The 16,219-nt window shown below is 40.1% G+C and overlaps 1 protein-coding gene across 1 annotated transcript; it reads left to right on the top strand.

The window, feature by feature from the left end:
• The first annotated feature begins 8,775 nt into the window (after positions 1-8,775).
• LOC145789685 (uncharacterized) lies at positions 8,776-14,924 on the top strand. Its single transcript, XM_082866947.1, has 6 exons — positions 8,776-8,976; positions 9,056-9,145; positions 9,241-9,327; positions 9,423-9,764; positions 9,862-9,945; positions 14,677-14,924. Exons 1-6 carry the CDS (start codon positions 8,812-8,814, stop codon positions 14,689-14,691), a joined length of 783 nt encoding a protein of 260 aa, XP_082723073.1. The 5' UTR covers positions 8,776-8,811; the 3' UTR covers positions 14,692-14,924.
• Positions 14,925-16,219: the final 1,295 nt, after the last annotated feature.

The raw sequence follows: 16,219 nt of genomic DNA, 5'->3' as shown, positions 1-16,219 counted from the left end.
TTTCAATTAATTTTTTTTCAAATAATTTTTTTCCAATTATTTTTTTTTCAATGAATTTTTTTTTCAACTAATACTAACCGATGGGGCAATTGGTAATGCTACTTTAAACCTTGGGAGGAGATTGTAATTTCTAAAATGTGAGAGGTGTCAATGTAATTTATCCAATGAGGGAAAAAATGGTATTTAAAAAATTAAATTACTGGAGGAAGCCATCTGTAATGAAACTTTAAACTTCAGGGAGGGGGATGTAATTTCCAAAAGGTGAGGGGTATCAATGTAATTTCCTCAAGGGGTATCAATGTAATTTACCCTATTTTTATAGAACAATAGGGTTAAGATTATCAAAATAAATAATTAGAATCACACTTTAATTTTAAATTTAAATTAATATTATTCTTTTATAATGCATATATCGTAATATAAAATATTATTTAAAAAAGTAACACATGTATTATACGGGAAGTAATTCACTAATAAACCAATATCTCTTGCTATGAATGATTTATGTTATTTTATAGAGCAATAATATAAAAACTATCAGGTATTACTATTTTTTTTTATTTATTGATGTGGATATTATTGATGTGGGTTTCGTTTATGGCTTTAATGTTTTATTATTACAAGACACATTAATAAGAAAAAAAAAATTAATAAATTTTCTTAGTTGGTATAATATTAGCATCACTCTAATAGGTATCCTATAAATAAGTTGAGTCGAGTTTTTGAGTGTTTGAGCTCGGTTCATGAAAAATTGTTGAGTTTGATATAAAATTTGAGTCAAGCCGATTACATAAATTAGCCGAGTTTGAAAAAAAAATTAATAATTAATATAACTATTAAGAGAGAAAAAAATTATGAGCAAAATATAAATATAATGCTCATATTATTAACAAATTTATAAATTTACACAGACACCAATCATAAATAGAGAGATAAATAAATTAATGAAAATATATTTTATATGTCATTAAATTAAATATTAATTTGTATATAATTAGGTTCACAAATCTATTCATGCCGAACTTAAGCTTGATTAGGGATGGCAATGAGAGGAATTTGTTGTCCATTGCCCCAGTCTCACATCTTATTGAGGCCATGTTTGTTTAGGCGGACTGGATTAGCATTCCCATGACTAATAGTCCTAGGATTACGAATCCGTTGGATTATGTATCTTATCTTAACTAGGGATGTGCATAATATCGCCGAAACCGTCAAAACCGCACCGAACCGCACCGCCAAGGCAAATTCGTTATTATTTGTCAATCGAACCGCCGGTTTTTGGTAAGAAAAATGGCAAATTCTAGTAACACTTTTATCAATCTGCCGGTTTCTATTTTTCTTCCAAACCGCACCGACCCGCACCGCTATTAAATCATGTTTTATAGGATTCTAAAAATTCTTTTTTACTTAAGTTTCCTTGTTGTTCTATACCTTAGAATATAGTATTATATTACTGCTCGAGGGGAATTTTATGTATTGTATTTGATCATTGTAGCTTCCACAGATGCTTGTAATGAACTGATGGTATAGTCGTTGATATTATCATGTTGTTGCTACACTTGCTGCATCAGAAGAAAGCTTCGCAAGATGCTTAACATTACGATAACTCTCGTCTTTTTTTTACTCTTTGATTTATGTTTTGTAATTTGAATTATATTTTTTATAAACCGCCAATCCGCCCGAACCGCCAAGGCAAATCCGCCATTATTTGCCAACCGAACCGCCGGTTTTTGATAAGGAAAATGGCAAATTCTAGTGACACTTTTATCAATCCGCCACTCGCCATACAGTTTCTATTTTTCTCTCAAACTGCACCGACCCGCACCGCGCACACCCCTAATCTTAACTAATAGTCAAGTTTAAAATAATTAGTCCGTACTTCAATTGTTTAACCAAACATCGGATTAATAATTTTATTGGACTATTAGTCCAATCCCAAGCTCATGTCCACCCAAACAAACATGGCCTGGGTGTAGTAAAAATCTTGGCACTACAAGAAAAGGGAGTGAAAAACACGGAAGTTTTTGCGACGGCACGATTACCGTCGCAAAAAATGATTTTTAGCGACGGCGTTTTATACCGTCGCAAATAAGATCTTTAGCGACGGCATTTTACCGTCGGCAATAAAACTACACGGATAGGGATAAAAATACGGAAGTATTAGCGACGGCGTTTGTTGCCGTTGCAAAAAAAAATATTTGTTGAGACGGCATGAGTTGGCTGTCGCAAATTAGTGGTTCATTTGCGACGGCAAAATGTCCGTCGCCAAAAAAGCTTATTAAAACGGCGTCGTTAGCTCTAATAAGTTATCACTTGTGACGGGGCAAAATTTACCGTCGAAAAAAGTGAAAAAAATTTGCTGCTCTTCCCTTTCATCTTGGCGGTCACATTTGGGTCGAAATCCCTAAATGGTCGAAATCCCCAAACAACGAACGGCGAACTTTTTCCCCCTCTGGACAAGCGACGAACGGCGACCAAGGTAGCGGTGGTGCGGCGACGACGACAGCGAGGGCCGGTAATCACGTGAAGCAGCTTCTCTGGACAAGCGGCGACAGCGTATGCTCTCTCTCTTTCTCTCTCTCTCTCTCTCTCTCTCTCTCCCTCTAATCACGTGAAGCAGCTTCTCACATAATATGGAGGCCTATGAAAGGAGTAAGAGTGATATCGAATTTCTGTTTTCCCTTGTGCATAATATATAGCTGTGCAGATTTCAGTAGAAAAGATAGTTGATACAGAGATCATTATTTACTACTCTTTGCTTCTATTACAGACTGAAGCTCAACTTTCTAATACATAGATCATTATTTACTACTAGTGGTGATTTACCATCAATACAATTATTATTATTATTTTTTTGTCTTCTTTTGTCCAATGGCCATTTAGGCAACAGTATTCCCTCTCCTTCCTCGGGCAACGATGGTGATGAAAACGGGGTTGTGGTCTTAATTCTATGAGCCGGTTTGCCTGTCACTACATTATTTGGTGGCCACATTAACTGGCATAAAATATGTTTAATCAAAATTTAGAGAATAGGCATTACTTTTTTCTAATTGGTTTTGAATTACAATATATATATTTGTTCTTTTTTCTAATTGTTTTAGCTGGAGGGGAAGACAGGCCAGAGGTCCTCTATCCTTCAAATTTTTGTGTATCCTAGCTGGTCTTGTTTCTTGAGAAAGCAGTCCTGGCACCAGAATCACCTGTACCACTTTGCATTGCATGAGAAAATGCTTGTATATGTATAAAAATTATATTGAAATATGTAAAAATTATATGTATCAAAATTTTAATCTTTTTTGGATATTATTTTATTCTAACCAACTTTTATTAGGTGGTCGTTAGCAGGATTCTTAAAAAAAACCTATGATACTACCAAGAAGCTTGACAATAATGCTATATTTACTATTTTTTTGTACTACATTTAATTTATCATTTTATAAATAAAATTTGTATATCAGCAAGACGAAACTGCAATATTAATTAGTAATGTCAAAGCCCAATCAATTTAGTTTAGCCGTGAGGAAGAGCATTCATCCACAATAAGAATAAGCAATCACATGCATAGGAGACAATGATTTGCAGTGGAAAAAACTCTCTAATAGAGAAGGTTTTCAACCCACTGTGACATAATTCACTAGCTTACGCAAATAACCCAAGTTAGAAGTTCTGAATTGGCACAAAATGTAGATCATCAAATAGACAATCCCCCTTTCAAAGTCATGGAATGTAAGATCATACTGTTCATTCTTTGATTACAGTTACTCTGAATCTGCCAAGTAATCATTTATATGCCCCAAAATGATAGTTCTCTACTCAACAAAGCATATTTGACATGGACAAATTTTAGTATAACAATACTATGCAAGAGTATTTCTTTATGGACCATTGTTTTATATATGCCATTAAGTTTATGGCAATAGTCTTGACGTGCATGAAATTAACATATCATTGGATCTAAAGTCAAAAAATAGGTGCCAAGGTTGCATGTCACTTTTCCTTAATAAAGTCGGTTGCATCACTCTAAAAAATTCTCTTTTCAATGCTTGTCTATTACATCTCCATCTATAATTTTCCACTTTTATGTCTAGTTTTTCCAATTTCTCTTGGACTTGTAATTCACCTTGCATTGAACTAACTGGGATAAGTATTTCATTTTTTATGTTCTCCCATCAAATCGGTAAATAACTAACTGGGATAAGACCACCTACCTATTTGAGAGAAATTTGACGGATAGGTATCATGGTACATGAATACGTAGGTATTATATTTAGAGTTACTTTGATGAGATATTTTTGTGGATGTGTACAGATAATGGATAAGAGTTGGATTGATTTGCCAAATAGGATGTCGAGCGAATACATTAATGGGATTGATGAATTCCTTTTGTTTGCCTACACCAATAGGGTTGAAGGTTCGATGATCAGTTGTCCGTGTAGGAAGTGCGAGAATCGATACTATTTTGTACGAGAGGGTGTACGGGAGCATCTGATTTTGAATGGTTTTTTTAAAAAAAACAAACATTGGATTAATCATGGGGAATCTTACGTATCTCTGCATGGTAATCGAGAGAATGAAGCATTAGCTAATTTAGACATTGGGGATGATATGATTGGAATGATACAAGGGGCTATGGGAAATCCACATGCCGGTACAAGTGTTGAGGGTAATGAACCACAGGGGCCTGATCCCCATGCATTTGAACCCCAGCTCGGTCCAAATGCAAAGACTGCAAAGTATTTCAAACTTCTTCAAGATGCACAAAGTGAATTGTATCCGGGTTTTCAGAAGTTCACATCTTTGTCATTCATTGTTTGACTTTTACATTTGAAGGTGCTTAATCAGTGGACAGACAAGTCTGTTGACATGCTGCTTGAGTTATTGAATGAGGCGTTCCCGTTTGGTGTGAAACTCCCGGACTCATATTATAAAGCTCAAAAGGTCACAACAGATTTGGGCTTCACGTATGAGACGTGGGATGCATGTCCCAACAGTTGCATGTTGTTTCGAAACAAGGACGCCAATCTTGATAAATGTGTCATATGCAACAGTTGTAGATGGAAATCAAATGGTGATGGTGGTTCAAATGGTCCTAACAAAGGTGGCAAACGAATAGCTGCAAAACAGATGAGGTATTTTCCTTTAAAGCCAAGGTTGCAGAGGTTGTTTATGTCATCCAAGACGGCCAAGTTAATGAGATGGCATGCAGAGGAACGAACTGATGATGGTGTCTTCAGGCATCCTGCTGACTCCCTTACATGGAAAGATTTTGACCGTCAGAATATTGACTTTAGTAATGATTGCCGAAGTGTAAGGCTTGGCTTAGCATCTGATGGTTTTAACCCATTCAGAACGATGAACATAGTTCATAGCACTTGGCCTGTTGTGCTCGTTCCATACAACTTGCCGCCATGGATTTGCATGAAGCAACCATTTCTAATTTTAGCCGTGCTTATTGACGGCCCAAAAGGACCTGGTGACAAGATTGATGTGTATATGCAACCGTTGATTGAGGAGTTGAAAGAACTATGGAATGAGGGTGTGTCAACATTTGATGCATCAACAAATCAAATGTTTCAAATGCATGCAGCTTTACTGTGGACAATTAGTGATTTTCCTGCATACGTAAACTTGTCAGGATGGAGCACTAAAGGCGAATATGCATGTCCTTGTTGCAATAAGGAAACTACATCGTGTTGGTTGAAGCATAGTAGGAAACAATCATACTTGGGTCATCGCAGATTTTTACCGACTAGCCATAAATTCCAGAAGGATAAAGTATCATTTGATGGTAGTCGGGAAGTCCGACTCAAACCCAAATTGTTGTCTGGAACTGAGATGTTACTACAATTAGAATCTGAGGGTATTTTAACCCAATACAAGAGGGATGACCTTAAGGAGAGGCATAGGAGACAGGTAGAGAAGGAGAAAGCTGGACATCGCACCCACAGTTAGAAGAAAAAGAGTATCTTTTATGAATTGCCATATTAGGAGCACAATCTAATAAGACACAACCTCGATGTGATGCATATAGAGAAGAATGTTTGTGACAATGTGTTGTGGACAATATTAGGGGTTGCAGGAAAATCGAAGGATGGTGTTAATGCTTGGCGTGATTTACAAGATATGAATATTGGAAAACCCCTACATTTGCAGTTAAGAGGGTCGAATAAAGCCCATTTACCAGCAGCACAATTCACGATGACCAAGGATGAGAAAGATTTGTTTTTGAAAGTGTTGAAGGAAGTAAGAGTTCCCGACGGGTATTCATCCAATATATCACGTCGTGTGCGCTCACATGATAGAAGTATTGGGGGTCTTAAGAGCCACGATAGTCATATTCTGATGCAACAACTTATTCCATTGGCTATTCGAAGATCGTTACCGAAGAATGTAATTGAACCCTTGATTGAATTGAGCAATTTCTTTAGACAATTGTGTTTAAAAGTGAATCGTGCGACGGATTTGCAATATATTCAAGATCATATCGCTATAACACTTTGTCATCTAGAGAAAATATTTCCTCCGAGTTTTTTTGATATAATGGAGCACTTGCCTATACATCTAGCTGATGAAGCCTTATTGGGTGGAGCGATTCAGTTTCGATGGATGTATCCAATTGAGAGGTATCTTCTTACTTTGAAGCAATACGTGCGTAATAGAGCTCATCCTGAAGGATCAATTGCTAAAGGATATCTTATGGAAGAATGCATGAATTTTTGTGCACAATATCTCAATGATGTGGAAACCAAATCTAGTCAACCCGTGAGGAACTATAGTGGTGCTGATAATTTGGGTCATGCTATTGGTGAAAACACAAGCTTTTATCTTGATAATACTTCTTGGGTACAAGCTCATCGGTACATCTTATTCAATACAAGCGCGGTTCAACCATTCATAAAGTAGGTTAAGTCACTCACTCAATATTTTATTATGTTTTATTGAATTTTCTACAAAAATTTTTGTATTGCTAAAATTTCAATCTACACAGCGAACACCTTGAAGTACTTAAGCTCAAAATGCCTCATGTTGACGATCATCAGCCTCGGCGTGAACATTTTGAAACTTTTCACATTTGGTTCAAGGAACATGTATGTATTTAACTCTATAGATTCTAGTTACTTAAGTCGAACAACATTTTAAATTTTACATTTTCGTGTTAAATAGGTCCAAACTTTGCGAAGGACTACTGATGTCATATTTTCTGAAGAGATTATTCTATTGGCAAATGGTCCTCATAACTTGGCAAGGAGGTTCAACGGGTATATACTGAATGGGTTTCAGTATCGAGTAAAGGCCATGGATGATCGTCGAGCTACACAAAATTGTGGTGTAGCTTTGAAGGCAGATACCATAAGTTATGCTAGTCGAAAAGACAAGAATCCTCGTGTGGGGTCTGTGTACTATTATGGACAATTGACAGATATTGTTGAGATTCGATATTCCAATGAGAAGAAACATGTGTTGTTTAAGTGTGATTGGATTGACAACATTCACGGAAAGAAAGAAGATGTCTTCAATTTCACGTTGGTGAACTTCAATCATTTGTTGTACCGAGATGATCGAATTACCAATGAACCTTTCATCTTGGCGTCCCAAGCAGAGCAAGTTTGGTATGTTGCAGACCCGTTACAACCAGACTGGCAAGTCGTAGTGAAGATGTCTCAAAGAGGTTTATTTGATATGAGTTCGACTGATCCACAAATCGAGCCATACATAAGCCAACAATTGGAAGAAAATATAATGCTTCGTGATGAAGAAGTTGGTTGGGTGAGGGAAGTCGCAGAAGGGGAAACAGTTGATGTTCAAATAGGCTGATAGTGGTGGAAACATTAGTAATTCAATTAAGGCCAAGGTTGTAGTTAATCATCAATTTCTTAATTTACTTTATCTTTGTAATTGTATTAGTTCAATTAATGTCATATTATAGTTGACGACAAACCATTGTCTATGTTTCTAATGTCAATTAATGTTATATTGCTTGCAGATTATTATGGGAAGGAAGAGGAAGCCTGATCATCCCCGGCGCATGATGTCTGATGTGCTACATAACAGGACATCAGTAGCACCACCATCAGAGGAGGCATCACATCGGCCACTATCGGAGGGGCCTTTAGTGGCACCACAGCAGCTACCATGTACTCAGCCTCCACGCCTACCATCGGTGTGTCCACCATCAGTGGCACCACAGCAGCTATCATCATCAGCTTATGAGCCATCCGCAGGTATATAAATTTGCTTTGATTTGTATGAAAATTATTGAAGCATACATTTATTTATGCTCATTATATATAACTTGTTTATTCTCATTGTATTTTGCAGACCCTTCGACTTCTTCACAGCCCACCTCAGGTTTATTTGATATGATTTGTATTCACATTATTTAAATTTGCATTTGTTTATTACCATTGCATATTGTTTATTGTTATTGTATCTCACAGGTCATGTTAGTTCTTCATCAACCTCGACTAGGCGTGGTAGAGGATGTGCCAAGGGCATTAAAGAGTGGGGTACTGGTAAAAAGCTAGACATACAATTTGATGGAAATTACTGCCCAATAGGGGATAACGTGGCTAAGTTAACTACTCAACTTGGCATTATTGTGCGGAATGGTAACATTGTTCCTCTTACTTTTCTTGACTGGAACAATGTGCCTGATGATATTATTGATGCTATCTGGAAGGATGTGAAGGTAAAAGTATATTTTTGTCCACAAATTCAAATTCCAAAATTGTGTTATTATTATTTAAACTTTGAAATTGTGTTTTATAGGGCAATTTGAATATATGTCCAGAGGAGTACAAGCCAATATGCATGAAAAACTACAACAGCATATGGAAGGATCACAAGAACAAGCTTAAGGCTAAGTATTTCAAGCCTAGAAGTTCTGATCCTAATCTGAAGGATGATGTTCCTATGCGCATTGTGCCAAGCCAGTGGGAAGAACTTGTGGAGTATTGGCGTACTTCCGATGCTGAGGTATACAAATAAGTTATATTTATGATATGTAAACATACAAATCATATTTACATACTCACATTTGTCGAACCTGTTATAGAAAATTGCAAGTAGAAACGCTAAAAATCGACGAGCTCACGGCATAGCTCATACCACAGGGCGTACTACTTTCTCTCAGATACGGCATGAGGTTTACATTTTATTGTTTTATTTTTGTATATAAATAAACATTGTATATTTACAAATTATTTAGATTCTAATTTTCATATTTCTAAAAAAATACAGATGACCAGTAAGGGGGAGTCTACTGATAAGATGAATGTTTGGCTCATGACACGTAGAGTAGATGACCCAGAGGTTATTCAGACCTTGGTAGTTTCCAAACACCTTTGATTGTATTTAAAGTTTATTTTTTGTGTGTCAACCATCTTAATTTGGCATATACTTGTATGTCTCATTCAATACAGGATGAGTTTAATCGTCAACTCTCTATGCTACATGAAGATGGTCGGACTTTGGAGGCTAGGAATGCCATTTTCCATGAGTTGATAGGTCATGACGGACATGGATATTGTCGCACATACGGGAGAATTGTGCCTCGGAGAGCGGTGTATAAAGATGGTGCTGGGCCATCACAGTCAACACCCCAGCCATCGACTATTGATCAAATCACGCAGAAGGTTCGTGCAGAGCTAAGGGATGAGTTGAGGGAGGAGCTGCGAGCAGAGTTCTCTACACATTTACAGCAGATGAGAGCTGAGATGATGGCCTTAGTGTCACAGGGGGCGAGTGTGGATCCCAACAGACAGGTTCGATATAAATTAAATTGTTTGATAGTTCAATTTTCACACAAGATTATGTATAAAATTCGAATATGATTAACACATTATGTATTGACTATCATAGGTTCCTGATGCATCGAGTGGCCACCGGGCATTTAGGGAATCTGCAGAAGACGAGAATCCATATACCCCACCACCAGAAGATCAGGTATAAAATGTATCTTTGCATTCTAAGCAAAAATGTATCTTTGCATATTTTAGACATTCTAAGTTAAAGAGAGACTTGTGGGAGAAGACGGGGCTCGAATCGGGTTCCCGGTTTGGGAGTTAGAGCCGAATTTCACTTCGGGTAAACTAGTTCCTTAAGAAACTTGAATTCGAGGAGTTAACGCCCCAAAATCACCAAACGGCGTCGGTTTAGCACGAAACTTGGCACACACGACTGCCTAGGCACGAGAGACTTGTGGGAGAAGATGGGGCTCGAATCGGGTTCCCGGTTTGGGAGTTGAAGCCGGATTTCACTTTGGGCAAACTAGTTCCTTAAGAAACTTGAATTCGAGGAGTTAACGCCCCAAAATCACCAAACGGCATCGGTTTAGCACAAAACTTGGCACACACGACCGCCTAGGCTCGAGAGACTTGTGGGAGAAGACAGGGCTCGAATCGGGTTCCCGGTTTGGGAGTTAGAGCCGGATTTCACTTTCGGCAAACTAGTTCCTTAAGACACTTGAATTCGAGGAGTTAACGCTCCAAAATCACCAAACGGCGTCGGTTTAGCACGAAACTTGGCACACACGACCGCCTAGGCACGGGAGACTTGTGGGAGAAGACGGGGCTCGAATCGAGTTCCCGATTTGGGAGTTGGAGCCGAATTTCACTTTTGGCAAACTAGTTCCGTAAGAAACTTGAATTCGAGGAGTTAACGCCCCAAAATCACCAAACGGCGTCGGTTTAGCACGAAACTTGGCACACACGACCGCCTAGGCACGAGAGACTTGTGGGAGAAGACGGGGCTCGAATCGGGTTCCCGGTTTGGGAGTTAGAGCCGGATTTCACTTTAGGCAAACTAGTTCCTTAAGAAACTTGAATTCGAGGAGTTAACGCTCCAAAATCACCAAACAGCGTCAGTTTAGCACGAAACTTGGCACACACGACCGCCTAGGCACGGGAGACTTGTGGCAGAAGACGGGGCTCGAATCGGGTTCCCGGTTTGGGAGTTAGAGCCGGATTTCACTTTAGGCAAACTAGTTCCTTAAGAAACTTGAATTCGAGGAGTTAACGCCCCAAAATCACCAAACGGCGGCGGTTTAGCACGAAACTTGGCACACACGACCGCCTACGCACGAGAGACTTGTGGGAGAAGACGGGGTTCGAATCGGGTTCCCGGTTTGGGAGTTAGAGCCGGATTTCACTTTAGGCAAACTAGTTCCTTAAGAAACTTGAATTCGAGGAGTTAACGCTCCAAAATCACCAAACGGCGTCAGTTTAGCATGAAACTTGGCACACACGACCGCCTAGGCACGGTAGACTTGTGGGAGAAGACGGGGCTCGAATCGGGTTCCCGGTTTGGGAGTTGGAGCCGGATTTCACTTTGGGCAAACTAGTTCTTTAAGAAACTTGAATTCGAGGAGTTAACGCTCCAAAATCACCAAACGGCGGCGGTTTAGCACGAAACTTGGCACACATGACCGCCTAGGCACGAGAGACTTGTGGGAGAAGACGGGGCTCGAATCGGGTTCCCGATTTGGGAGTTAAAGCCGGATTTCACTTTAGGCAAACTAGTTCCATAAGAAATTTGAATTCGAGGAGTTAACGCTCCAAAATCACCAAACGCCGTCAGTTTAGCACGAAACTTGGCACACACGACCGCCTAGGCACGGGAGACTTGTGGGAGAAGACGGGACTCGAATCGGGTTCCCGGTTTGGGAGATAGAGCCGGATTTCACTTTAGGCAAACTAGTTCCTTAAGACACTTGAATTCGAGGAGTTAACACTCCAAAATCACCAAACGGCGTCGGTTTAGCACGAAACTTGGCACATACGACCGCCTAGGCACGGGAGACTTGTGGGAGAAGACAGGGGTCGAATCGGGTTCCTGGTTTGGGAGTTGGAGCCGGATTTCACTTTGGGCAAACTAGTTCCTTAAGAAACTTGAATTCAAGGAGTTAACGCCCCAAAATCACCAAACGCCGTCAGTTTAGCACGAAACTTGGCACACACGACCGCCTAGGCACGAGAGACTTATGGGAGAAGACAGGGCTCGAATCAGGTTCCCGGTTTGGGAGTTAGAGCCGGATTTCACTTTAGGCAAACTAGTTCCTTAAGAAACTTGAATTCGAGGAGTTAACACTCCAAAATCACCAAACGGCGTCAGTTTAGCACGAAACTTGGCACACATGACCGCCTAGGCACGAGAGACTTGTGGGGGAAGACGGGGCTCGAATCGGGTTCCCGGTTTGGGAGTTAGAGCTGGATTTCACTTTAGGCAAACTAGTTCCTTAAGAAACTTGAATTCGAGGAGTTAACGCTCCAAAATCACCAAACGGCGTCGGTTTAGCACGAAACTTGGCACACACGACCGCCTAGGCACGGGAGACTTGTGGGAGAAGACGGGGCTCGAATCGGGTTCCCGGTTTGGGAGTTGGAGCCGGATTTCATTTTGGGCAAACTGGTTCCTCAAGAAACTTGAATTCGAGGAGTTAACGCCCCAAAATCACCAAACGACGTCGGTTTAGCACGAAACTTGGCACACACGACCGCCTAGGCACGAGAGACTTATGGGAGAAGACGGGGCTCAAATCGGGTTCCCGGTTTGGGAGTTAGAGCCGGATTTCACTTTGGGCAAACTAGTTCCTTAAGAAACTTGAATTCGAGGAGTTAACGCTCCAAAATCACCAAACGGCGTCGGTTTAGCACGAAACTTGGCACACACGACCGCCTAGGCACGGGAGACTTGTGGGAGAAGACGGGGCTCGAATCGGGTTCCCGGTTTGGGAGTTGGAGCCGGATTTCACTTTGGGCAAACTAGTTCCTTAAGAAACTTGAATTCGAGGAGTTAACGCCCCAAAATCACCAAACGGCGTCGGTTTAGCAGGAAACTTGGCACACACGACCGCCTAGGCACGAGAGACTTGTGGGAGAAGACGGGGCTCGAATCGGGTTCCCAGTTTGGGAGTTGGAGCCAGATTTCACTTTGGGCAAACTAGTTCCTTAAGAAACTTGAATTCGAGGAGTTAACGCCCCAAAATCACCAAACGGCGTCGGTTTAGCACGAAACTTGGCACACACGACCGCCTAGGCACGAGAGACTTGTGGAAGAAGACGGGGTTCGAATCGGGTTCCCGGTTTGGGAGTTGGAGCCGGATTTCACTTTGGGCAAACTAGTTCCGTAAGAAACTTGAATTCGAGGAGTTAACGCCCCAAAATCACCAAACGGGGTCGGTTTAGCACGAAACTTGGCACACACGACCGCCTAGGCACGAGAGACTTGTGGGAGAAGACGGGGCTCGAATCGGGTTCCCGGTTTGGGAGTTAGAGCCGGATTTCATTTTAGGCAAACTAGTTCCTTAAGAAACTTGAATTCGAGGAGTTAACGCTCCAAAATCACCAAACGGCGTCAGTTTAGCACGAAACTTGGCACACACGACCGCCTAGGCACGAGAGACTTGTGGGAGAAGACGGGGCTCGAATCGGGTTCCCAGTTTGGGAGTTGGAGCCAGATTTCACTTTGGGCAAACTAGTTCCTTAAGAAACTTGAATTCGAGGAGTTAACGCCCCAAAATCACCAAACGGCGTCGGTTTAGCACGAAACTTGGCACACACGACCGCCTAGGCACGAGAGACTTGTGGAAGAAGACGGGGTTCGAATCGGGTTCCCGGTTTGGGAGTTGGAGCCGGATTTCACTTTGGGCAAACTAGTTCCGTAAGAAACTTGAATTCGAGGAGTTAACGCCCCAAAATCACCAAACGGGGTCGGTTTAGCACGAAACTTGGCACACACGACCGCCTAGGCACGAGAGACTTGTGGGAGAAGACGGGGCTCGAATCGGGTTCCCGGTTTGGGAGTTAGAGCCGGATTTCATTTTAGGCAAACTAGTTCCTTAAGAAACTTGAATTCGAGGAGTTAACGCTCCAAAATCACCAAACGGCGTCAGTTTAGCACGAAACTTGGCACACACGACCGCCTAGGCACGAGAGACTTGTGGGAGAAGACAGGGCTCGAATTGGGTTCCCGGTTTTGGAGTTAGAGCCGGATTTCACTTTAGGCAAACTAGTTCCTTAAGAAACTTGAATTCGAGGAGTTAACGCTCCAAAATCACCAAACGGCGTCGGTTTAGCACGAAACTTGGCACACACAACCGCCTAGGCACGGGAGACTTGTGGGAGAAGACGGGGCTCGAATCGGGTTCCCGGTTTGGGAGTTGGAGCCGGATTTCACTTTGGGCAAACTAGTTCCTTAAGAAACTTGAATTCGAGGAGTTAACCCCCCAAAATCACCAAACGGCGTCGGTTTAGCACGAAACTTGGCACACACGACCGCCTAGGCACGAGAGACTTGTGGGAGAAGACGCGGCTCGAATCGGGTTCCCAGTTTGGGAGTTGGAGCCGGATTTCACTTTGGGCAAACTAGTTCCTTAAGAAACTTGAATTCGAGGAGTTAACGCCCCAAAATCACCAAACGGCGTCGGTTTAGCACGAAACTTGGCACACACGACCGCCTAGGCACGAGAGACTTATGGGAGAAGACGAGGTTCGAATCGGGTTCCCGGTTTGGGAGTTAGAGTCGGATTTCACTTTGGGCAAACTAGTTCCTCTTGTCAAAATTATTTACTAAACTATCTTTCTAATTATATGGTAGTTAATTTTTTTATATTTTTCTGTAATTAAAATATTAACACCATTATATTGTTATTAATTATTTTTATTTTGTTTTTTTCAGATATTTCCTGAGTAGCAGTTTGCTTCGTGTGGAATGTCGGCGCGTAAAGATTATGACCAACTTCTGTTTTTGTAACTCACGAAAGAATCAAGACGAAAACTTTTGGTTTTGATTTTGATTTATGTTATTTAAATTTGTGACCAACATTATGTATGTATTATGTGACCAACATTAGGAATTTTTATCATTTGCCAACTTTTGTTTATGTATGGATTTATATTATTATGTAATTTTTTGATTTTTTTTTAGCTATTTTTCACTTGCCAACATTAGTTATTTTATTTATGTATTTATATTATTATATCATTTGCCAACATTACAGGTTATTTTTATATTTTAAATAATTGTAAAACAGGAGGTTTTTTTTTATTTTTTTTGAGATGGCAGAACACCCCGTCGCAAAAAAAAAAAAAAAAAAAAAAAAAAAAAAAAACGTGCCAGGCTTTTTGCGACGGCAGCCATACCGTCGCAAAAGGTGTGGAATTTATTTGAAAAACAAGGCTTTAGCGATGGTGCAATTGCCGTCGCCAATAGTCATTAACGCCGACATTTTTTGCGACGACATTTTTTGCGACGGAATTTTGCCGTCGCAAATATCTATTTTAGCGACAGAAAGCTTGTGCCGTCGCAAAAAAACCCAGATCTTCATCCATAATCGGCGACAGAAATTTGCCGTCGCAAAAAAGGGATATTCCCGTCGCAAAAACAATGGCGACGGCAAGTGTCGTCGCTAAAGGTCTTTTGCAACCCCCCTTGTTGCGACCCCCACTTGCCGTCGCAAAAAGAAAAAATACCGTCGCAAATAGCTTTTGAGACGGCGTTTGGATTATTTGCGACGGCGTTTTGCTGTCGCAAAAAATAATTTTTTTTGTAGTGTGGGGTAGTTGCTTAGGGCAAGAACTAGCTAATTTTATAAATCTAAAAATAAAAATAAAATATGTGTTCAATGATTTATAATTAATAAGAGTACAATGATATAAAATGATAAATAAATGAGTTAAAATAAAAATTAAGTTAATATTGTAATTTTATTATACTAAAAAAATTAAATTATATATATTTAATAAATAAAATTGGGGTGGGGGTTAGGGTTAGGGAGCAAAAACAATTTTTACTCCACTTTCTTAGGGGGGGATGAAAAACCCCACAAGGTGGGGGATACGGGTTGGGTGGAAGAAAATTGTTAAGCTATTTATTGATTTAGTTGGTACAAATTGTTACAGTATTTATTTTTTTATTTTTTTACATATATTTTGTAAGAATTTAATAAGCCAAAATAAGCAACCTTAAGCAACCCAGACCACCCCTTAGCCTCCATTTATAATAAGTTTAAAATTTTCATATTAAACTAGTAGTTTTGAATTGATTAAAAAAAATATCGAGTATTTTTAGTTTTTTAGCCGTAGAGGTGATCATGGATCTGTTCATTTTGCTCAATTCGATCGAATCAACTGAACACGATTGATTTTGGGTGGATGAGTATCTTTTAGCAGACTGATGCGAATGAAATATTTTAAAATCTGTCAATGCGGTTTAGATGACA

This window comes from Camellia sinensis, chromosome 1 (genome assembly GCF_055761805.1).
Source record: "Camellia sinensis isolate YWXY chromosome 1, ASM5576180v1, whole genome shotgun sequence".
In the NCBI taxonomy this organism is placed as follows: Eukaryota; Viridiplantae; Streptophyta; class Magnoliopsida; order Ericales; family Theaceae; genus Camellia; species Camellia sinensis.
The sequence above is the reverse complement of the archived record's forward strand: the minus strand, read 5'-3'. Positions and strand labels throughout refer to the sequence as shown.

Bases quoted from the DNA above. Each gene is read 5' to 3' on its own strand.
- LOC145789685 (XM_082866947.1), top strand. From the start codon at position 8,812: ATGAAAAACTACAACAGCATATGGAAGGATCACAAGAACAAGCTTAAG. The intron at 9,146-9,240 runs GTTTACATTTTA...AAAAAAATACAG, and splicing joins TCTCTCAGATACGGCATGAG to ATGACCAGTAAGGGGGAGTC. The intron at 9,765-9,861 runs GTTCGATATAAA...TGACTATCATAG, and splicing joins GTGTGGATCCCAACAGACAG to GTTCCTGATGCATCGAGTGG.